General features: G+C 43.7%; 1 protein-coding gene across 6 annotated transcripts in view; it reads left to right on the forward strand.

Annotated features, from left to right (window-relative positions):
* SASH1 (SAM and SH3 domain containing 1) overlaps positions 1-25,061 on the forward strand; it is a 523,157-nt gene that overhangs the window by 379,238 nt on the left and 118,858 nt on the right. The window contains exon 1 of one of the 6 annotated variants that reach the window (XM_090135566.1): positions 21,440-21,588. The exons of the other annotated variants lie outside the window; for them this stretch is intronic. Coding sequence (XP_089991692.1) covers positions 21,499-21,588 — 90 coding nt within the window. The 5' untranslated portion in view covers positions 21,440-21,498. Of the gene's footprint in view, positions 1-21,439; positions 21,589-25,061 lie in introns of those variants that run through there. 6 annotated transcript variants of the gene reach the window in all.

Here is a 25,061-nt window from a genome sequence, read left to right on the forward strand (position 1 = left end):
GCTCTGGAGAGCCTGCCAGGCCTTCAGCTCCATTCTCCTGAGCCACTGCTTATACCTGGCACTGCAGGTTTGAATCATTTAGGCAGTGGTTATCCAGCATTTTTGGGAGGCAGAGCTCTTCTTCAAGGCTGGGACTGATGGGTTTGCCAATGCTTTTCGTCTGGAGTGCAAAGCACTGCTGAGGAGAGGAGGTCAATGACTTTTCCCCTTGCTGGGTCTGGAAGCTGGTGCAGAAGTGAGTGGCACAGATGCTTTGGAGAGCAGCCTAGGCTGGAAAGAAGAATTAACTTAATAAGCACAGAGACAGTTGCTATTGTATTGATGTGAGATGGTAAGTCATTTAGATCCCTTCATCTCTACATTCTTAATAACCATTTACCTGTATTTCCAAGCTGCATTCACATTGCTCTGATGCTTTTTATAAACCTATCATGTGGTTAATTATAGCTGTACTTGATAGTTACTGTCACTGCACATTTGAATGAAAATAAGTAGAAAGTTCAAACTGTTTTCACCCTGAAAAACATAAATTCTCCTTGTGATACTGCTGTGTGTGAACAGTTCTGCAGCTTGCTGTCTTCCTCAACAAAAGAAGGTAAGAAATTAAATTAGATAAATGTTTGTAATCACAGGTAAGATTTAAGTGTTGATTTATATTTTTAATGGCCTCAATTAAAAAAAAATAGTGGATGAATATGAAGATGAGTAATGTTTAAGTTGAAAGAAAACAGGCTAATGAATACAAATGCAGAGCAGCAGGATGTGTATAAGGGCAGGCTATTTTCTTCTTCCTCTCTGCTTTAATATTCCTGAAAACATGCTTCTTTAGTTTACCTTGAGTTGTTGTGATTGTTTCTCACTGGATACAACTTTCTGAGCCAATAGAAACTGAGTACTGTGCCTACGTGTTCACTTGGTCTAGATGGGATCTTCTGTTCAGGGCACCCATCCTGTAGAAAATGAGGTGATACACTGGGTGACCAAAGCTGTCGGTACCTCATGGGATGGCACAAGAAATGAAAGCTCAATTAAGAGTGAGTTTCTTTTACACAGTAAAGCCTTTGAGTCAGAGCATACCTTGGAGCCTTTTGTCTGCCAAATGGGTGGGGGTAATTTGGTTGAGAAAATGCAGTCAAGATGTGGAAAAAAAAAGTGCCTGGGGGCATGCAATGCAAGGCCTGTTTGCTGTGATGCATGGATGTTAGTAACAAGCTGAGTTTTAAAATCCCAGAGTGGAATATTCCCATCTCACTCTCTGGGAATTAAATTAGATGTCAAAGCAAAGGTCTTTAGGAAAATAAAATCAGAAAACATTTCATTCTCAGCTAGAACTTTATGTGACTTGCCACTTCTGTGCGTGCATGAAGGCTTGCAAAAATACAGTCCTCTGTTGGCACTGAAGGGAGTGGTTGTCATTTTTTTTGTGTCAGTGCCTTCTGTATAAATGAGTTGCAGTTTTAACTTAGAAGCTGTTCCGTTATATGTCTGGTTTCCAAAAAATGTGCAGGTATATGTCAGTGAAAGGAATTATAAAAATATAAAAGTACAAACTTGATAACATGTAGTGCTCTGCTCTGCTTTTTAATAGACTATATAAAATCAAGCTTAGGATTCTCAATGTTTAGAACTGCAAATAGAACTGAACTGTGTTGTTTAAAAAAATACCAGTAGAGACTTTTGTCCCAATGTAACCATCTGATACATCACAATGTTATACCTGAGCATGAGAATTTAAAATCAAAAAAAAAAAAAGAAGAAGTGGTAATTAGGAACAAGATATTTGGCCTGTTTACTTTCACCATTCCTTAAGAGGTGACAAACATGGAGCACAGCCCCACTGAGAAGCAGTGAAGAAAAATATTTTCAAAATCTCTACACTTCTAGAATCCTGGTTTGGGAAAACAATGGAGCTTGACTCAGGCTGCTTGGAGAGGACTTGTGTGCTTGCTGCCTTCTCTGTGGGAGCCACTCTACCCTAGAGCAAGGCGTTTTAGATGAGTGCTCCTCCTGCATTGGTCATTTCAGGCAAGGCGTTCAGCAAAAGTTTGTTCACAGCCAAGTCTTGCCAGGACTCCTGGGGACTGAGCAAAACTCCTATAGGCTGCTTTGCTCTGCCCTGTCCCAGCCAACCCCTCCTTGCCCAGCCCGAGAGTGAACACAGCGAGCAAATAACAAGGAAATACGATGTAGTGAAGTCATTTAAATGAATTTGAAAGATATCACTTGCAGACAGTATGAAGACATCAATGTGAAGGGAGTATTACACATTTTTAAGTGCAGATTGGCTATTTCAAGAGAAAATCATAAAATAAAAGAAAGAAACTGGGCTTTATTCCCTTTCTTCATAAAATATGAAGCACGTCTTTTTTTTTAATGCTTTCAATTTTCTTCCTCTTATAGTCTACTGTAAATATTGAGTACTCTTTATCTTGGCTGTTCAAGGCTTAGGTTTGCCTTCCTGAATAATGAGAATTCTTTAAGCAATACCCTATGAATATATTTTTCCTGAGTTTTTATGGTGGGTGTTTTGTTTTTTTTCCAGTATTTAAAGTAGGCTGAAATGGTATTTTCATAGACTGTAAAATCAGGAGATTTAAACATTTCTGCCTTCTTCTCCTAATTCTGTTTCTATTTAAAAAATAAAAATCTTTTGTATCTGCGTAACTCTTTCTATTGAAGATGGGCAAGTAAAAGCCAGCTGTCATAAATTCTTAGGTTGAAGATCTTCCAACAGACCTTTCAGCAGCTCCCAGACAGGTTTTTTACTTTATCTTCATTTCTTTATTAATATTGAAGGACAGGTGGTGTAGACCCAACAGCTCGGTCTCTGGGTTGTTCAGGGTATTCTCTGCACTTTCTTGAACCTACTCAGGTCTTTTCTGAATCTTATTACAGTGCCTGCAGCGAGTCTCAGTTGCCCAACTGATGGAGGCCTTACAGTGCTGAGGAGAGCAAATGATTTATTTTATATGCCATCTGTTAGTAAATCTTTATATAATGGTTGCTTTTCTGTGACAGCAAGAAAAAGTTGACTCATGTTCAGCCGGCAGTCTCCGGATCCTATTGTGAGAGCTGCTGCAGGGCCAGCTGTCTCTCATCTTCTGCTCGTACTCCTGACTTATTTCTTCCCAAGTGAAGGGTTTTGCAACAGTACGTCCTTTTTGCAGATTGCCTCCTGTTTGTGTTAGCCCATTTCTCCAGTTGCCATATCCATCTGTGCATCTGATTATGCTCTCCAACATGCCCGCAATTCCTTCAATCTTTGAACAGTCTAAAAAGTCAGAAACCAGTTAGTCATCCTCACCAGAAGATAGCCCATGCCACGCTCTGACTCACGATTTTCAGTGCTTTTGGCTGCCTGATGCAGGCTCCAGTACTTCCATGCAGGTTTCTGCAAGTTGCTGCTGAGGATAGCTGCTGGCCCAGGATGAGCCTCAAAATAGACACCTGGGTCACAGCTTTCAAAATGTGAATGGCCCCTAAACAAGCCTGCTGTAAAAATACTGTGAAGTGCCAGTTTGACAAGGAACTATTGATGAGTACTCTTTGATATGGTTTCCCTACCATGCACTGACCCTGATAATTTCATATAGACCATTCTCATAACAAATGTCCCAAGTGAAGCAGCAACAGAAACCCAGTGAGGCTGGAGATACATCTCGTCTGTTCCTCCTTATCCACTAGGCATAGCCTCATCTTATTGAAGAAAATTAGCTTTATGTGACAAGAATTTAAATTGTTTCTCACAAAGGCATGTGAGCATGAGATCTGGAAATGCTTACAAACAGTGCATGTCATTCTTTGTTCCCATGCATTTTTCTGTAAATTTAGGTCAGACTGAAAGACTGGCTGGATTCTCCGTGAAACCTATTTTTGGCCATTAACTGAGCATTAATTTGCCTTTTCTCTGTCTTCTGCAACATTAACCCTCTGCATCAGTGTGCCTCGATTTATGCCACTGAGCTCTCCAGATTTGTGCCAGGCGGACTTCAATGTCCCATGGCTAAGGGCAGTCCAGCAGCAGGGCACATATTGCGACCCAGTTGTGTGTGACCTACCCAGGGAGGGAGCCAGCCTCATCTTCTCTCCCTGTTTCACACCCAGGCTATGTCTGCTACGACCACCTTCAGCCGCTTTCCCTCACTTGCACATCAAAGTTGTGCTTAGCAGCCTGTGGTTTTTGTGTCTTGGTAGCATTTGGGTAAGTTAAGTCCTTCTGATTACTTGTAGCTTGATGTGATACCACTGACACCAGAAACAACCTTTGCTCACCCCGGCTTATACTTGTTTTTTCCATCTGTGATGAGTTCAAAAGTACCAGACTTTTGCTACTTTTCCCTTATTAATTCCCTCAGACTCTTAATGAGGCTTTCTGCTATGTCTTTCCAAATTGTACGACAAGTGTGGATAACACTGAAATACAAATGCAGGCCTCTCCCATCTCCATTATTCCCATTTAAGCTGTACCCTTCTATAGTAATGTTTCAATCGTCTGAATTATTCACACAGTTATGTTGTGCTAGTTAAGTTATATACTTTATTATGCTTTAAGACTTCCAGTTCCTCCTGTTTTATCCTTTATACTGCTTTCATCAACACACAGGTGTTTAATGTGTTTGCTGCTCTGAGCTGCTGATTGTTCTTTTTCCTCTTTCGACCTTAAAATGAACCTCAGTGCCTCTTTTCCCTTCTTCCCCTCTTCAAGCTTGTACTTTTTTTCCTCCTTTAAACCACTTCCCTGGGGTTTGACTGTTGGCCACACTGTTTTGGCCGAGAGGGAAGAATTTAGGTCACTCTCTTTGTGGTTTTTTTTTTTTTTTTTTTTTTTTGTCTTTCTTCACTAGATATTTAACAGCAGAATAGCAGGGAATCATTATCCCTTTTATCAAAGAAGTCAAAGTACTCTTGGTGGTATCCCCTGCATAGCCACACATTCATCCCCAGAGTCTCTGTGTGCAGGCATCTCTCTTTCTGCCTGTTCTTTTACACCCAGCATGGTTGACTCTAAGGTGATGCTTCGGGAGCCTCCTGCACCTTCAGCCTTATGCCCATTTCTTTTCTACATTTGTGCTCCATTCCCTAGCAACTCATGCTTTTTTGGAAATAAGCTTCTTGCCCCTCCAGAAAGAGGCCAAAACTACGGATGGAGGAGCAGGAGAGCTCTGCACTGTCTTCTCAGTGGGGCTGGGAGGCTCCCCTTCAGCCTGCCTCGGCTTTTCTGCAGGGGTCAGGATCTCACTCATTCTGTTTGGAGGGAGAGGTGAGAAAGGCAAGCCTCAGGAGCCACTCTGGGCTCCGTGTTCCTGGGGAGAACTCACTGAGAGGGGCCAGGCAGCAAAAGCAGCAATTTGGATTTCTTGGATAAATCTCTTTGTGGAAGGAAGAAGGGAGAAGAACAGCCATTCCTCATCAGAGCTGCCATGTAGGAGGGGGGCAATGCAGCATGTACAAAACTTTCTATTTTGTGACCTCTCTCTTCCTTTGCCCAACTCACACGCCGTCCCTGGGCACACGCCAGCTGGAGGGCAAAGCAGGTCAACAAAGGGAACAAAAGGAGACCCAACAAAGGGAGCTTTCTGCTGGCTTTGGCAGGCAGCACCAAGAGGTTTAGGGTTTCCAAAGGTGTTGGAAGGCCACCCGGCTCCTTCAGAAGTGTCCTCAGCCTCTGCCTGCAGAAGCAGCATGCAGCTGAAGTGCTGGCCTGCTGAGTGCACTCCAAGTCGGTAAAAGTGCATACGTACGCAGAAAGGCTTGTCCCAGAAAGGTTGGGTTTGTTTTTGTAATCCATTGGAAAAGCCAATCCTGCTGGTTTAATAGATCTAGCTTAGTAACTGCCATGCTTGTTTACTCAAAACACCCTGCAGTGCTTGTACCTCTTTACGCTTCCTATAATGAAGCAGGGCTGGTACCGTTCCTCACATACTGTAGCAGGCACTTAGCAGTCAGGAACTCAGCTGGATCTCTGCTGCAGCCTACAAACTCCCTATACAGCAAGTGGACATAACATGGGAGTTAGCATAGCCCCATGGCCACAGGTACAGCCACCCAAGGGGAGGGCATAGAGCCTGGCACTTAGGAGCAGATTGGAGCTCAGCAGGGAGGCTGTGATGGTGTGTACTGTGGTTCATCACTGATCTGATACCGTCACTCACCTCGGTCATTTCTGACTAGTTGAAATTCAGCAGAAGTGATTTTACTTTGACGTACTTCTAAACTGCATAGATGCAAATCCATGTGGTGAATGCACAGCTGTTAAAAACCAGAAGTGTTCTTAATTGCTTTACAAGAACTTCGTTAAAGTACTTAATGAAACCTCAAAACTCCATGATCAGAAGCAGTGTATTAGAAATTCATGGTGAATTTATGGTGTTTGTTACCTGGATTGTAAATGAGAGAAGGTTGCTTCTTTCTGTTACAATGGAGAAGATTGGCAATAGAATTTTCAACTGCAATCTATTTCCTCCACTGATACCATATCATAGAATCATAGAATGGTTTGGGTTGGAAGGGACCTTTAAGATCATCTAGTTCTAACCCCCCTGCTAAAGGCAGGGACACCTCCCTCTAGACCTAGACCAGGTTGCTCAAAGCCACATCCAGCCTGGCCTTGAATGCTTCCAGGGAGGGGGCATCCACAGCCTTGCTGGGCAACCTGTTCCAGTGTCTCACCACCCTCAAGCATAAGGGAGAGACTTCAGTAGTGAGGTTACTCTAAATGTTGCATTCCTCTTTCTCCTCTTTCAACATATTGGCATATAGCTTTTGACAGGGAAGGGTAATATGAAATCCAGAAATGTGAGAGAGCCTGAAATGAAGATAGATAAAATTCTACTGTGATTCTCATAAATGTAGGTTTGCATGGTTGTGACTGAATATTCCATGGTTCTTTCATCTTTAGTGCTGTGCCAACAAACTGTCATTATGTTGTAGGGTCAGCTTCACTATAATCATCATTAGATTAATTTTACATGGAAAATATGATTAAAATGTGACTGCTTGTCACTATGCTCCAGTCCAGAAAGTTATTGTGCTGCTGATAAAGTTATCTGAATTACTGCCATCTTTTAGTTCTATCATGTCGTGTTTCCTTACAAAAAGGTTTTGCTTTTGCCTCCAGATTATTTGTTATTTCAGTTCATTTTCCCGTGAAACTGCATTTTGCAAGCACTGTATAGGACTCAAGTGTCACTTTCCAGCTAATACTCCCACGTCCTCACATGGTTTGAGGCTTTATTGAAGAGCATTTCCCCTTTCCAGTCACAAGTGTCTGCTTACAGCTGGGTGTTTTCTGTGGTTGTTGCTGTAATGTTTTTAACAGGTTTATTTCTGTTATGTCTGGCTGTATGAAAAGTATCCAGCAAAACAGATTAATTCTTAAGATATCTGTGCTTCCTTAGATTCATGGAATGTGTGATGAGCAGCCTGGGCTGGTCCATGGCTGTTTACATCCTGGTCCGGCCAGCAGTGCCCTCGACTGGAACTCAGGAAGACCACAATTTCCTTTTTGGTTGTGCAGCTGATTTCCCATATTTCCTAATGCAAATAATTTCATTTCAGTGGATCCTCATCTTCTCTTTCTGACTCAGATATACTGTGAACTTTCCCTTACTCTATACAGAGTGTTTATGTTTACTAGAATAAGGATCTTGTTCTGTAGGCAAGTAGCCCAGGTCGTTCTGCAGTAGACACTAAATACATGCTAAAAGCTGAATAATATATGCAGTACAAAACATGCTTACAAAATGGAACAAAAGAAAAGGTCTTTTTGAGCAAACACTTGTCAGGAAAAATTTGTCCGTGATTCCACTACCTGTCATTTCCTGTTCCTGGATTTATTCTGCATTAGTTATTTCCAGAGGCTTAAGTGTAGAGAAAAGCTCTCATTTTACTTGGCATGTTCCTCTGACTTTGGCAACTCCAACTTTGATAGCATTGCCATTCATTATTACCACAAGACTTCTAACATCTCAAATTGTGGACTATTGGCATCATGAAAGTTCGGGCAGCGAGAGCCAGTCGCTTAGGAAAGAGAAAGCTCCCTTTCACAGTTGCCAAGGTAATTGTCAGCAATGATAAAGTCAGAGCACTGATGATCTTAGATCACAGCTGTTTGTTTTTAACATAGACGATAGTCAAACCAAGGGGAAAAAAAAGCTATTTTCAGAAGCTGTGGTTATTGCTTTATATCCCTGTCAGCATTCGTTTTCCATTTCTTCTGCAAATTGGATTCATTTTCCGACATTTGAAATCAAGCATAAGCAGCTAGCACAGAGAGGTTGTGGAAGGTAGTCCTGGGATTCCAATGGAGACCTTGTCTTTCTTTAATGCAACAGGGACAAGGGAATGGCTCTTCCCTGGTCCCATCTGGATTACAGGGGTGAAAGGAAACGTCTGGTGACTTTGTCCCCCTTCCAGAAACTGTTCTCGTTCACGGGAAGTGAGTGGGAGATTCACAGTTCACATCGTACCTTTGCAACAGACAAAGCTAGAATTTGCTAGGAACTGATCTAGGCCCTCCTGACAGGGAAATGAGGTATTTCGAGTGTAAGTTGCCAAGTGCAGTCCTCTTTAAACACTTGCATTGGGAGGGGGGCATGTTTTCCTACAAGTGCAAAGTTATTGCACCTTTAAAGCTACTGAAAATCTCGGTCTGACTTTTGTGGTAAGACATTTAGGGGTACAATATTTTTTTTCATTTTTCAGCCACTGACATAAAATTCCACTGCAAAAAATATTCCAAAACTTTCCAGAGGATTTTTGCTGTGGAAAGGGCTAGCACAAGAAGCCCTTTGTTTCACAGGAGTATCCAAACCTGTGCTGAAGTTCTGCTCCTGTTTTTTTCCCCAGACAGGTGCCACAAGCTCTTTGACATTTGTGGAGCAGATGGGATGTCATTTTAACCTTGTGTCTGATTGACAGAACCTTAATTACTCTCTTTACATGTCCTGCCTCAGAAAGCATGGGTCATGGGATTGTGGAGAGAGCTCTTTCCTCATAAGCAATGTACTCAACTGGTGTACCACTGGGTGAGAAGTGGGAGCCATGCTTGTTAACTGGCTTGTAAAGGCTCTGGTCCAGGGAAATAATTTCTTGTTGCTGAATGTTCTGTTTTGGCTAGTTGGTCACTTGCTGTTGGCTTGGATTTCATATATTACATTATGCATAGACGCAGTCCTAGGTGTTATTGTAAGCATATGTTCTTATATAAATAGAAGTCTTGTCTGTTTATGCAGTCACATAATGATGTATGTAGTTGAATATGTGTAGAATGCGTGAAGATGTTTTTGTCATGTTGTCTCAAGGCTTTGTGAATGCATACATCTCTCCTTGTTTCTTCACAGCTCCCAGAGGTATGACTTAGCCAATATCCAGTTTGGGGATTCCAAGCTCAGTGGGGTCTGACTTTCAAAAGCCTTGTGCCTGTGGAAGTCTCAGAGAAGAAAGTAGCTGTCCTAGGCATTTCTATAAATCTCAGCACACGCTGGCATCATGCTTAAGTCCTGGATGTAATGCAGAATAACTGTTTTGTGTGCAACTTCTGCTAAAGGTTGTACCCTCCCTTGCAGTCTGATTTACACAAGATAACCACATTTGCAATGCGCTTTCAGCATTGAAGTTCCAACAGATAGCTATTTTTCCCCCAGCATTGCTTCTGTGCAACAATTTCACTTTTGGAAAGGCAGTTAGGCTGTATTTTATGGTGACTGTCATTCACTAAGACCAAGAGGAGTAGGAACACCCAAAGAAACATTTAATGCATTTCAGTTGGAGTGTAAATGAACGAACAAAACCCTTGCCCTTGAGCGGCTGTAATTTCTAGGATTATTCCTATGAAGCATATTGAGTTTGAGATTCTTGGCTTCCTTGTGCAGCAGCCTGTCCCTCTGGCAACTGTCATCCTCAATCATATCAGTTACACACTGTCACAGCCACTCAAACATCTAGTGCAAATGGTAATATTAAAAGCAAGCCAGGTGGTAGCAAGCTCATGGATAGATCTTCTGGTCAGTATCAAAATCAGAGGATTTCCATTCTCCAGGCACCAGTAGTCATTTCTGCGGCACTGGTATACAAAGCATAAATGCCATTTATGGTGTCCTTGATACCTATAGGCTTTAATTCAGCAAAATGCATAAATTGTGGCGTTGTATGCTTGCTTTTTGACATTAATTTCATTCAGATATTCTTTTGAATAAATGCTGGCTGCTGTACGTAGAGCTTTCACAGACTGGTCTGAAAGAATTCAAAAAAACAAGAAAGTATTAAGAAAATAAAAAGAGTGGAAGGAATCTTAGGAGGTTGTTTAGCCTGCTTCAAGCCCCAGAGCAGATTCAGTTGTACCAAAATGATTGTTGGGAGGCTCTCAAGAACAGGTCAGGCAGCGATGAAGATTCTACACTGACCCCAGGCAATCAATTCCACTGTGTGCAGGAATCCTGCTGTTGGAAAACTTTTTCTGGCATTTAACCTAACATCACTCCTGCTGCAATTAAACCTGCTCATTCTTGCCCTATCCCCGACAGATAAACAAGAGTATTCTTCTTAGCAGCGGAAACTTTTACATACTTGAAAATTATCCTATTCTCTGGCAGTCTTCTTCTGTTTAGGCAATAGCATCCCAGTCCTTTCAATCTCTGTTCATAAACGCCTTGTTCGTGTGCCTGCCCTTTACATTTTCTTCCATTAGCCTGTGGCTGCCTTGATGCCTGGTGTGTACTGGGTGTAAGCATGACCCAGCAGCTGGTGAGCAGAGCCAGGGTTGTATGTTCCATTGGTTGCACTGGGCACGGCCTACTGTGAAACGCCGCTCTACAATAAGATGAAATGTTTGATTCATGTTCCACAGTGATTTTCAAGCTCTCTGAGCTTTCTGTTGTCTGTAAATTTAGTGAGCATGTACTAGCCAAGCTGTTAATTAAAATATTGAAGAACAGATCCCTCACGAAACTCCACTCAATATATTCTTTCGCTTTGGCCTCAGACTACTGGAAACTAATCTCTAAAGTGTGTTTTCAACCAATTGTGTATGACTTTATAATGGTATTGGTTGATTGGGTTGAATAAAGTAGAAACCTGATTAAATTCAATGTGTATTTCAGCTGCTGCTACTTCTCATCCAGTACCAATTATCTTCCAAGGAAGAAAATAAGATTGATTTGACACAATTTATTCTTGACAAATCCATTTGGGTTTTTTAAACTCTTACAAGAAAGTAGGATAGAAAAAAACTTTATAAAACGTGTCTTTCCTGTGATATTCTAATCCTCCCTCAGCCTTCCCAAACTCTCCTCTTCATGGGTTCTCCCTTTCATAAGTACAGTGCAAGAGAGAAAACACAGGATAGAGGCAGCAGCCATTATTGCTGCCAAGATCTTTGTATTTCAAAGCCATGTCAGGGCACTGGTGGGTAAATGTGAGCATGTGAAGCTTATTTGAAACCATCAGGCACACTAAGTAGCCTCTAATACTTCTTAGTTCTTTGACACCAACATGAATTTTCTGTCACATGTAGAGCCTATTACAGTCATTTCTTATACAGTTCATCTGTTGAACTTTTTTTTTTTTTTACCAGCATATACACAGTCTTCAAAATACTAAGTGCTGAATTATTTTAAAACAGCTTCTGTCCTGCCAAAGTCTTTGGATGCATTTGAACTTGTCAGATATCAGAATAACGCGTATGGTTGGGAGTGCTCCAAACAACTGGGTCCTGATCTCTTGTCTCAGTTCCTTTCTGATTGTGGACAAACACGAACTGCAAGAACAGGCATCAGAAGACATAAGCTTAAGTAATGTTTGATACGTTGAAAGCTGTTCTAAGGAACTATACAAGAGAAGAATTACATTTCTTTCCGAACATGAGAAGTCCATGTCTGTTAGTGCGATGTTACCTAGAGAATGCAAAGGGATAAAAACGCATTGCAGCATTTGGAGAGTGCTTTTAGGTGGTAAAGAATTTGTCTGACAAGTCAAAAAGCAGTCTTCTCTTAACATCTGCTCAAGCCATTTACATATTAAAAATAAATAACACTAAGAAATTACATATAAGAAGCATATAAACATTTTTATCTGCAGGACTTTTCAATTTCTATTTACAGAAATTAAAAACTGGTGAGTAATGAAAATTATCTACATGAGGCCCAATACTTTGCTGGTATCTTATCACATTCTTACGTATACCCTCAGTGTCACATATGTAATCAAAGTTAGCTGATAAATTTTAAGCAAATATGAGAAACTTAGGGGCTGCATAGGCTTTTCAGTCTTCTTAGGCAATTGCTCAGTTAGCAGGAACCTTAAAATTATTCATTAAAATCACCCAAACTCATGTATGTAGCTGCAAGCCATGTGAAATTAAGTCATGGATTGTATCTAGCCCAGAGCTTCTTGGGCTCACTACCCTTGCTGCTACCTTCTCAGTGGTGGAGATGGTAAATAATACACAGTGACTGCAGAAGGTCACCTGAATTGCCCCAAAGACACTGTATTACAAGTGCTATTTCTCATATTCCCTTCACCAAAACAGTGAATTTCTTTCATTCCTTTTAGTCTACTTTTACATATTTTTGTCCTCAGTGACAAGTAGGGATGATTTCTAAAATGACCAGAGCTTCTTTTGTATACACAAATAATGTCATCGTTTTATGAGCCAACGTTTCAGGGCCTGAAAACACATACTTTTATCTCACTGCCCTGAGTTACACCCTCCTGAGATTTCTTCAGCAGACTAATCTTCCCCTTGGTGTTTACACACCCTTCATGCTTACAGATAATCATTGCATCCTCTTCAGACCCTTTAACATTCATCTAGCCAAGGGATGGCTGTTTGTTTAAATCTGTTTTCATAAATTACATCTTCCAGCAGAAGTCAGAAGGAACGTGTGATGCAATTCTGGGATTAAGTGCATCAATAACTTCTAAAAATCCAAATTACAATTAATTTTTGCTAGTCATGATTTGCTCTTGCCTGAACTGAACTGCAGGAGTATCTTTGGCCATCTTCAAACAGAATTGCCTGATTATTAAACCCTTGCAAATGAAGATTCGTTTTTTCTGAGAGCTAGCGATACCAGCCTACTCCAGATGTACTTAAATAAAATGACTTCCTTGTAAAACTTCATCAGCACAGAGCCAATGTAACTAGCTCATTGCCCTCGAGGGCTGTTGTATCATCATCCATGCAGTTGCTTGAGTTGTGGAGGGTAAATTCCTCCCACTCGCGCCACCACAGAAACAATAATGTTTCTGTTCACAAACTTCCCAAAATATTTATTGAGAGAATAGCTCGGAGGTATGTTTTCAGCAATGCCTTAGCCTGTTTTCACTTGTCTCTCTCTCTCTTTTTTTTTTTTTTTTCTTAATTACATTTTGGAAGTGGGTTGGCCAGTGCTTAAAAGCTGCAGTTTCAGATGGACAGCTTCTCTTAACTTTAATTAGTTTGACAGGCACCTCTGCCTCCCAGCTGGGCTGCCCTAACTGGAAGCAGCTGCTCTCTGGAATTACTCCCCCTCCACTTCTCTGCCTTGGTGTGGTACAGAAATATAATGAGTGTCCTGTGTCCCTTCCGTGTATATGTAGAGGTAAAATGCAGAGAACTTCAGGTGTGTCTGTGTGCGAGAGATGTCTCTCTTCTTTCTTTAGTCATGAAATTTCCTGGAAGTTTATGTAGTGAAATATTTGGTGTGTCATTTACAGCAGAGGAAAGACAAAACATCCAGTCAGATATGATTCTCCACTTCCTTGCTAATTCTTGTTAGTGAGCACAGGGCAGGTTTTAGTTTATTTTTCCATGGCAATTTCAAACTGATCTGAGAGAGGGTGGCCTGAATGACTGTACAGCTCAGCTCGCAAGGCAGTGAAGAGAAAGGCTGTGTCAGAAAAGCATGGACTCTAGGAATCAAGCCCCTGCCTGTGTTTACAGCCACAGCTGAAACAAATACTTATCTCGACTGCATTGTCACAGTCTTGTGAATGCTCCTGACTTCCTCACCAGCTTGGTGTTTTATTTAACAGACTACCACCCAAGTGATGTGAAACCCTCAATTTGTTGCTGTTATTTTAATAATGTAAATGTAAAATCCAGCTTTTATTTTCCAATAGAAGTATTAAAAAGTGACTAAATGCACCGTGATGACTCAGACAATTGAAGCTAGGGCACTCCAAAAGTATTACTTTAAAAATTCCATTATATTTAAATGAAAGCATAATTTTCAGTATCCTGACATCTGCAAAATTTTGAATACTCGTTATTACAACAGAAACTGCAACTGGTAATACAACTGGTTGCCTGTTGCTCACTAGCCAGCTGCTGTTTGCTTTCCCATTAATTATCTCTTAATTTAGGTGTCTGGGCTCCCTGGGTGGTGCACAGGCTAGTGAACCTAAGGGTACAACTCCTAGATAGGATAACACCCATGTTTTGCTCAGATCCTGTATTCAGGAACTGCAGCAGGAAAGCATTTAAAAGGAAAGATGTGAGAGCTGTTTAGAAAATGAGAAAAGGCTGAGTGCTTTGCATTTGTCAGAGACTGATAATGTGTACATGAGCTGTTTTTAGAGATGGCAGTAAGAGAAGCTCTGACAATAGAGCTGTTCTGGCATTCCTTGAAAGAAGAGGTTGAAGTGAGCATGTTTGGTAGGGAGAATCAACCCTAGACTGACACTATCTGTGAGCAAGTATCAAATAACTGCACTGGTTACCAGCCTATTTTTATCTGTGGCTGGCTGAGATCATCAGGAAGATTTTGTGTGTGTGTGTGTGTTGTCTTTTTTGTTGTTTTTGTATTAAGTAAGTTCACCTACTCCTTTACTGATGATACATCTGTGTGACCTGACAGGTAGGCTTAAAAAGTACGAAGTCTGAGCGCAGTGCTGAGTCCCTGTGGTGGGAGTGTGAGTCTGGCTTTTGGTGGGGTGTGCTGCTGCTTCTTCAGAGGGGTGCTGGGTCAGCCCTCAAAGAAGGAATTAAGTAAATCGTTTGTGGTTTGTTAAGGTTGGAACAGTATTTAGCTGGTAAATAGGAGAATGGGTGCTCAGTGAAGTGTTGGGAGGCACACGCTGGAGGACTTTTTGGTGGAAGTGATCTGTTCTGGAAGAGAAAATAAATAATCTTTTTTCTTTTATTGCAAGTCTCTGCTATTGGCACATTTGTGTCATGTTGACTTTGGTGCAACATTTTGCCAAGGGCAGCTCTGTACATTTTTATCTCTTTCCTGTTAAGAAGCAGATAAGTATTTTTTTTTTTTCCTTAAGATCTGTATTTGCATTTCATAATTAAGTCCCTTTTTAGCAGATGTTAGCGGGTTTTGTTTTTCAGGAAGAACACTTCCTGAAAAACGTATTACTCTGAGGAAAGATATTTTCCCTTTGAAAGGGAGAGGCACAAAGCCTCTGGAGGTGTATCCATTCTCACCTCAGCAATCTGAGCTGGTCCCAAGGAGACAGTCCCACAGCAGGCTGGCGTCTGCACACTCCTCTCACCTTGCTACAGCTGCCCTAGCATGCTACTTGGGTTAGCACTGAGCATCTCTGAAATGCACAGCTAGCCCACACCACTAGCTTGTACCTTATTCTTGGTTTTATCATGTGCTTTAGCATGAGATCATCAGGTTCCTTTTCATTAGCAGATTGCTAAGAGCTTCAGCAAAGGAGTCAAAGGACACCATGTTTGGAAAAAGGAAAGCCTAGGCCTTATTCCCAGTTTTGAGGCTTGCTTTTTCTGCTTTTCTTTCATTTCCCTAATTCTAAAGTAATTTGAGATAACAGCAGCCAAAGAACGCAGAGCTAAATAGTTTTGTCTGTGTGGATTTTGTAAGTCTCCTACAGAAAAAAAAAAAAAAAAAAAAAAAAAGATTTGTATGCATCTTTTGTAGCAGATGCTTACAAAACACTGCAAGAAGTTGGGCAAGCTCCTGTGAACTACAGTTTAGAGACAGCCCCCAGACATCCCAAAGGATGCTGAACTGCTGTCTGAAAAGTTAATTAGGGCTTATAGAACTTCTTGTAAAAAGTGCTGCAAAAATACTAGTAGAAAATGAATGCTGTATAAATGGTGACAGGAAGTAATCTCCAAAGTATCACAGGTGTCTTTGCTATGCCGCTTGAAAAAGGGGAATGCTGGGTTTGGGTGGAGAAGGCAGAAGTAATCGATATGAAATGCGAGAATCCTGGTATATTTTGAGAATTGTCCAGACAGCGCCCAGCATAAAGGGAGGTGGATGGAGCACTGATCTGTGGGTGGCTTTGGGGGTGGCAAGCTGTGCTTGAGGCAGGAGCGTGGCCATGGTGTCCCTGGGGTGAGCACCATGCCTCACAGTAACACTGTGCCCTGTGCAGCGGAAGGCAGTCAGGCAGGATGTGAGGCCTTTGTGGAGCAGGAATAGAGGATGTGAGCCCTTCCGTTTCCCTGTGACTCAGGAGGTACCTTTCCAGAAGGGCTGTAGTACTCACTGTGCACTGGACTTAGATTTCTTTTCCTTATGAGCTGTCATTCAGAGTCACGCCCACTGTTCTTGAAGCCTGTCTTGCTGAGCTGTATTCATGCATCTACAGAGTGTGGTATCAGCCCTAAGTGCTAGGACTGCTGGAATGACTTCCCTGGGTGCGCGTCTCTTTCTTCTTATTTTTTAACCTAGTAGGGTATGGGTGTCCAGGGGAATGGTGGGTCTGGTGTGATGTGGAGAGCTCCAATTTTGACCAGAATGAAGTAATTCATTGTTTGTAACTGCTTTCTACTGATAGCAATATACAGCCTGAACTCCATCTGGTTTGTCTTGGTTGTATCAGCCCACTGCTCCAGCTGCATGGCACGATGCTCCAAGTCATCAGGGACCAATACATGGGGAGCTGGTCACTCACCTCTGCAGTGAAATGGTGGTTTCTGACTGCACAGCAAAGAGTAGCTAGTCTAAATACTTTCTGTATTAAAGCACTGCATTTTGAATTGGGTATATTTTCCACCATTTCCTGAATGGAAGAGAATGCTGAAACTTAACCATTTGAGGAAAATAGGAATAAGTAGCAGTGAGATACGCAAATGCACACAGTAGACCTAACCCTTATAATTTACATCTTTAATTTTCATAATTTGCCAAGGGTACCTGATGGGGAGCAACAGCTTGTTTGCTGATGGCTGGGTGTGCAGGACCTGTCCTGCCCTTGAGCAGAGCCCTTCTGGAAGGGCCACCAGCATGCCTGGTAGAAAATTTAAAACAAACAAACAAACAAAAAACTGTTATAGTGTGGATCCTATGCATTTATGGGATGGAGTGTGCAGCTAGTAAGGGTTGTAGTTCAAATTAAAGACTGTGATGTGAAACTCTGCGTGTTTCAATTTGATGAACTCCATCGTGGGTGAATAGGGAGAGGTCTGGATGGAGATACAATCACTGCTAATAGTGTGTTGCATTGTAATTAGCTTGTGTTAATGTAGTTCCATGGCTTTTGTGGGTCACCTGTAGGGACTAGCTGGAATTTTAATTTCTCCCTTTCCCTGCTCCTATGCTCTGTGCAGAAAACTGTTTGTTTATTTCTCTGAAGCTTTGATGTTCCCATTTAGACCTGATGTACTAGGCAGGGTGACGGTGCTGAGAAGCCTGTGTTTTATTTGTGCACACAGAGCTAATTGCCAGGCCTCTGAGCAGGAAGTCACTGCCGCCAGGCCATCTCCAGGCACCCACAAAGCCCAGTGACCACTGCACTGTAGGGCATGACCCACTTCCCAGGGCAGCCTGGTCCCTCCTGGCCTCTTCCACGTTATTTGTGGTGTAGATTTCCTGGATTAAAAGTCTTTTACGTGACTGCCAGCAGTCATGATCATTTGCTTCAGATGACATGCCATCTTTTCTGGTTTGTTTTGATAGATATTTTGCTTTACTGAAACCATTGTGTCATGCTTTGTGACACTGTGGTGAGGTGATGCATGTTGCTTTGGGACAGGAAGATGCTGATCTTTCCTCTGAAGTGCACAGAGGTTTGTGCTCAGGGTTTGCACTCATGAATAAGGGTTGATAAAGACAGCATGGTTGGGTGAAGGCTATTTCCCTAAGCCTGCAATAAAGAAAAGAAGACAAGTTCCTGTAGGACTGCCTTACCTTGGAGCAGGGGTCCTGCTCTGCCTAGCCCTCTGGCAGTGGGTCCATCTGGCTGCTTTCTACATCAGCTAATCCTGTCTGGTGTGTAGATGCGGTGAACTCTCATTACCTACATGCCCACATATAGCTGATGGCATGATAGATAGTAGGACACAAAAATAACAAAATCACAGACAACTGACTGGATTTATTTCTGCCTAGTAGTATAAATACATGCACTAGAACAAGCTTCTTGAACATGGTGTTTTGTGGGCACTTGTCTGGGTAGCTACAGGTAAAGATGGAAATGAAAACTATATATTCTAACTTACTAAGCTGAAATAAATATGTAATTAATTAGTAGTAATTGTAAACAAACTAAATCCTGCTGCCTGGGTTGCTGTCAGAACAGGGCTTCAAAACCCTCAATGTATCTGGATTCCTGCTTGTTTGAGAAATCTCATGCTTTTGGAGGAGCTGATTTGTAAAGTGTCACTTAGATTTATCACTGTAGGACACTGGCATCATTGAAATAGAGGAACTTTGTGAAATCTAAAATGGGTGGGCGATCTGAAGGAAGGAGAGCAGAGAAGTACTTACTGAGTCTTGAAGAAAATGGCATCTTTTGAATGCCTGAAAATGAATTGCAATAGATGCTGTAATTGCAAGGCCGTGGAGGATACATGAGGTAGCTACTGTAACCTCCATGGATTTGTTGCGATTGGCTCAAGAGAACTTCTTTCTTAAAGCAATTGCTCTTGGAGGTAAACGGTTTTGCAAGAGCTCTTCTTCCTTCATCTCCCTTTTTAAAATCAAAGGCTCTGACTTTCAGATATGTTGAAGTCAACTGGCCGAGGGAAGACTGCCACAGCCATGCATCACATTGTGCTAGTGACAGTTGCTACCTCCACAAAAAGGAGTGACCTCTTGGCTCAGGAAGCAGCTCTGGGATCACTGTGGTTCATACCTGGTTTCTATACCTGCACTACAAGACTCAGAAGCATATTACTCGAGGCTGGCTCCTGCAACTTGTTGAGTCATCTCTGCATGGGAGTGATGACCTCCATTGGCAGAGAGGTGCTGTGCATTGGGAACACTGCCCACTGTGCCTATTTGATCTAATCACTGCTGTGAGTCACAACAATGAAGTTTGTTAGATGTTGTGCTGCAGCTTGCTTTCTTAAAACGTGCCTCTAAAATATAAGAGAGACAGCATATGCGGAACAGCGTACACAAGAGGTGCCTTGGTAATTTAAATATTGAGAGGAACAGTGTGCTTTGCTCAGATTCTTTGCAGGTAGGCTGGCATTGCTGCTCTATGTGGTTCAGCATGGATCTAAAATGGTCACTATGTAAATTAGCCCAATGAATTAAACCAGTTTGGTGTTATGCTAGTGCAGAGAGACTGCGCTGGCACGCCTTATCGTCATACTTCACAGGCTTTTAGGCACATACAATTGAAAGGTCAATTAGCAGGGATTTTATTTCTATTTGGGGGCTTTTGTTATTTCCTATTGCCAGTAGGTAATATGACAAATTACACTGTGTATGTCCTACATGTGTATCCTAATGTGTACACTATCAAAAGTTTCCTTGGCACTTTCTCTTGGCATAATTCTTTTTCAGATTTTCTCTGTGTGCACTGTTCCTAACTCCAGCAATAGCTGTTTTAACACAGTGCTTAGTCTACGTTCTTGTTTTGCACAGTAGCTGCTGGGAAAGGAGGCATGGGAGAAGAACTCACTGAGAGCAGCCCTTCAAAGAAGGGCTTGAGGGTCCTGATGGATGAAAAGTTGGACATGTACCAGCAGTGTGTGCTTGTAGCCTGGAAGACCAACTATATAGTGTGCTGCATCAACAGAGGAGTGGCCAGCAGGAAGTGGGAGGTGATTGTCCCATTCTACTCTGAGCTTGTGAGGCTCTATCTGGAGTACTGAGTTCAGGCCTGGGGTCCCCAGAACAAGAAGGATGTGGAGCTGGTTGGAATGGGTCCAAAGAAGCACCTCTCCTATGAAGAAAGGCTGAAGGAGCTGGGCTTGATCAGATTGAAGAAGACTCCAGGGGCACCTCATTGCAGTCTTACAGTACTTAGAGGGAGCTTGTAAGCAGAAGGAAGACTGACTTTTACGCAGTCCAGTAGTGATAGGACAAGGGGGAATGGTTTTTAACTAAAAGATGGTTAGATGTTAGGAAGAAATTCTTCATTCACAGTGTGGTGAGGTACTGGCACAGGCAGCCCAGAGAAGCTGTGGATGCCCCATCCCTGGAGGCATTCAAAGCCGGGCCGGATGGGTCCCAGGGCAGCCTGATGTGGTAGTTGGCAACCCTGCCTATGGCAGGGGGTTGGAACTCAGTGATCTTTAATGTCCTTTCCAACTCATCATTCTATGATTTTAATGAGCTTTTAGCACTAGCAGGCTGCTCCACACAACAAAACAGCAATGGTAGCTTTGAGGGCAGAGAAGGAGCATGAGAAGAAAGGCAGAGAGAAAGCGAGGAGCACGTAGGCACCCTGCTGTTCCTTTATGCTTTCTCTAGAACTATTTTGGTCCCTTTAGCAGATGGTGTCATTTGTTGCTCCGGTTCTCCTGGGCTGGAGAGTGAGCACAGCTGGAGGGACGCTGAGGATGCTGCAGGCCACCCTGAAACGGGAGTGCTCTGAATGCTTAGCCAGTGCATGACAGCTGCACACCCACTGATAGCACAACTTTTTTTTTTTTTTTTTTTTTTTTCCCCCTGTGCAGACAGGTGCTCCCAGTAAATACCAGCCCGAACGGGCAGCTTTTCAAGAGCAGCCAAGAATTTCCAAGCGTAACGATGCACAGCAGAGCTGAGAGCTGGCTCGGGCGGAGAGCCGCCCTCACTGGGCACGGGGCCGTAGCAGGTCCGGAGCTGCATCGCGTGCCTGCGGGCTCAGCCCCGGGCCCCACGGTGCTGCGACTGAACGTGCCGTCCCAAACGCGCCTGTGTGCCTGCACGGGCAAGAGACTGTTGGCTAAGAAGTGGGAGCTGCCTGTAATTAATGGCTATTTAATTTCATTATAATACGGGGGAAGGGAAGTAGCGCGAAACAGGAGGTGTGCATGGGGGCAACGGTTCTACGCCTTCCCCAAGGAGCGCCGCGCCTCACGCGCAACCGCTGCCAGGCTTCCTTCCCCCGGGAGCTCGGCGGCGTCCCCCAGGCAGCGGCCGCGGGTGCGCCCGGCCGGCCCTCCCGCAGCACCCCGGCCGCGGGACCCCTGAGCGGCCATGCGCGGCGGGCGAGCCCGGGGGCGGGCGGGAGGAGGGGCCTGGCCGCCGCGGCGGCAGCGCCGGCCGCCTGGTGCCGGGCGGAAAGTTTGAGGGCCGGCAGGCAGCGGGGCGGCGGCATGGCGGGGCGGGGCGGCCCGGCGGCGGGCGGCCGGCGCTGATCGGCGGCGGGACCGGGATGGAGGGGGAGCGGGGTCCGGGCGGCCCGGCGGAGAGCGGCCCTTCGGAGGAGTTCGCGCAGCTGTGGGCCGACGTGATGGGCATTCTGGTGAGTGCGGCTCCGCCGCGGGTCCCCGCGGCACCTGCCGCGCCCGGCCCGCGTCTCGCGGCCGCCCTGCTCCGCGCGGTGCGGTCGGAAAGTTGCGCGGCTCCGCCGGCCGCTCGCGTCGCGCTCCTGGGGAAGCCGAGCGCGGAGCGGCGCTCCCGGAGCCGCCGGGCGCCGAGCGGAGCAGTGCGATCAATGGGGCCATTGTGCCCGGGAGGCTGCGGCCGCGGGGCACCCGGGGAGTGCGAGCGGCCGAGCGGTCGCTGCTACGTGCGGGGAGCGAGTGCGGTGCCCGAGTGAGGTGCGGGGCCAAAACAAGTGCTGGCGTTGTGTAGGTGCTGCTGCTGGCGGCCTTCCAGAGGTCCGGAGCGGGGCAGCCGGAACAGAGTCCTGCTTGTCCGCTTTGAGAGCAGATGGGCTGTCCCGGTGTGCCTCGCTTTCTGCTTTAAACGACCAACTGGTAGATACTAAAGGGTACGAAGAGAAATCCCGTATAGAAAACTGCTCTGGAATGTAGTCGATGGTAAACAAGTGGGATCCGATCAGAAGTTGCACTGAATTTAACAAAGAGTTAAGTTAACATTGTATGCTGCTTTTTTTTTTTTTTTTTTTTCCCTCTGTAGACTTTGTTATTAATATCCTAAATGAGATTTTTCATCAAAACCAACCAACAAACAAACAAAACCAAGGCTGCCCCGCTGCCTTCCCCCACTGGAGTGCTTCAGTCACGCAGCATTCAGTTTAACAGTGCCCGGCTGCGTACACTGTTTCACTGTTAATGATTTTAATCTAAGCATGCAAGCAGAGTCAGTTCTGCCAGTTCGCAGGGAGCGGACAGTTGGTACTTTATGAACAGTCTCTTTCTCTCGTTTTCTGGCAGGTTTCAGTACTGCATTTAGTAAAAGCAAAGGGTTATTGGATGCCTGCAAAGGAGTGCTGGAGGAGACCAAGCAACAGAATTGCACACTAGGGCACGATGCAGAAAAGATCTGATTCTCACACAACTAATAATTGGAATAGCTTTCTTCTGGCTGTACAACTTCTTCTCCATCTTGGGAAAACAGAGCTGCTTACTTGTTATCTTTCTTCTCATAAAACTGAGTGAGAGTCATTTGTCTTAGTTTGCTTTACAGGAAGGAATCATCCTGTGATTGTAATGTTTCTTGTTTATATGGGCTGCAAACATCACTGCTGTTAGCTTTTCATACTTTGGTGCTTTGTATTACAACATAGTCACAAATAACAAAAGCTACCCTTATGCTGGGTTTCAAATAATGACTTATCTGAGGGAAAATGGAAGCTCTCCTCAGTGCGAGTTATCGGCTTTCTTTGTATTTCAGGCTTTTAAAGCATTTCTAGTTTTTTACTGCTGCAAAGTACATCTTCCTGTGAACTAAGTAAACTTATTTAGTGTTGTCTTCCTGGAGGCAAGGAAAGGTAGCTTCCATGCTTTTTTCACTGCTCATCTTTTTGATGCTTAGCAATTCATTCCTTTCAAACCTTTGCAGCTAAAGGCAAGAAGTAAGCTAGGTGAGTATTTTTCAAGTGAGCATTTGGTGACTGTTGGCTGTTGTCCATAGGGCCATGATGGTGGCCTGCAGAACCATTCTTGTGTGTCAGTTAAGTGAGAGGATAGGTCTTGAATTCCTGGAACTTACTGTGCTTCATAACCCAAAATGCTTAGGAAGCATGGAGATGGATACTGGAGTGATTCACTGTGAACCAAGAAGTTGGCATTGTGATACAGTGCAAGGTTGGCCCTGCAGCAGCTTGGAAACTAACCAAGGTGTGCAGGAAGAGACAAGGTCTCAAGGGAGTTGCGAAAGCTGAAATGAGACTAGGAAAGGCGAATGTCAAAAGTTTGTTGGTCAAACAAATGACCTTTTTAGATAGTGGTCACGGGATGGAAGATGCAGCTGAAAGGCAACTCAGGCAATATGAAGCCCAGTGCAGGCTGGAGGCAGGAGGCTCTGAGGTCAGGAAATGGCTCAGGACTTTTTCCAGTTCGGTCTTGAGAACCTCTGAGGATAGCGGGCCAGGCCTGTTGCTTTACTGTCCTTGTGGCAAAGGACAAGCTATTCTGTGTAAAAGTGATGAAATGTCTGGTGCTGTCTTCCTCCTGCTGAGGAAAGGGTTGAAGGGAAGGTGTCAGGTCTTCTGAAGTCTGCTGGAGCTGGGTACCCACCCAGGTAAATGACCACACTGGGGTCTGCCCCAGACATAGGAGGTGAGGCCACAAAGACCAGCCCTACTGGTGTGCTCTGAATGCAGACTGAGCTCCTTGTTCAGGCTGGTATTTCATTGACTACGCTTGAATTAGTTAACTTAAAGTAGGACTTTGCAAGCAGGAACCTGTGATGACAGATCCCCAGGTCCAGAGGGGAAGAAAATACTATTGAAGTGGTAAGCAGCATATTTTATGGACTTCGAAGTCACATAGCTCTCTCCATACTTGACATATTTTGAGTGTGCTTGCAGCTTTACTGGGGTTTTGCTGAAGTAAGTGTAACTTTTTCCTTTTGCGCTTATTCTACTGAAATATTCCATAGTGGCAGCTGCAGCGTAAGCTCCTCAAAGCTATTTGTACTGTTAATGGAGCTCACTAGATAACATAATTTTGCTTGAATGCTTTTGCTTAGTCTGTAGCAAACTGGCATTGGAATGTAGTGGTTTGTTGCAATTTGCAACATCTCAAAGCATTGATGAGTGGTTGAAGTACGGTAACGTTTTGAGATTGCAGTAGATGGATCATGAGTAATAGTGTAGAAATTCTCTGCATCCCTGGAATTCAACACTATAAAAAGTGTGGGGTTTTTTTGAGATGTACAATGCATAAGATCAGATATTTCTTTAATGTCTTCAAACTCTTCATTGCTAAAGTCCGAAGGTTTCTGTGTGAATCTCAAAACAAGTACTGTGAAATGAAAACTGTGACATTTGTTCTTTTTAATGATGTGCTTTCAAAATCTGGTCTGTTGACCTCAGTACAGGGAAGATAGCTGCCTTCTCTGCTGATTCGATATTCTTCCCTCTTCCTTCTGCAGCTGGGGCAGGTATTTGAATGAAATGCTGATAATAATGAAATCACTGGCAAAATGCTGATTGGTTCTGACAGAGCAGGGATTTCACTGAAAACCACTTTTATTTGTGGGAGGAGCTTTTGTCTTCAATGGCCATGGTGCAGAAGATACTAAGGAACTTGCAAGGGATGCAGTAAAATTAGAAAATTTTCTTGTTCTTCATTTGAAAGTGGTAGTTGGTTTCCAATTTCTGACTACTGAATCTGCTATTAAAAACAAAAAAGAAACAAAAAAGAGAAACCATGTTAAGAGAAAGCCAGTGAGTTCCTACTGACTGCAGTTAGCTGAGGAGAAGAGTGTATCTGCCTTGAGGACCATAAAGCTCCCCCTGCAATTCTTCTGGGAGAGGTAATATTTACATACACAATCTTGCTTGCTCTCCATGTTTCAGTGACT

This window comes from Phasianus colchicus, chromosome 2, assembly GCF_987193195.1.
Source record: "Phasianus colchicus chromosome 2, bPhaCol1.hap1.1, whole genome shotgun sequence".
NCBI lineage: Eukaryota > Metazoa > Chordata > Aves > Galliformes > Phasianidae > Phasianus > Phasianus colchicus.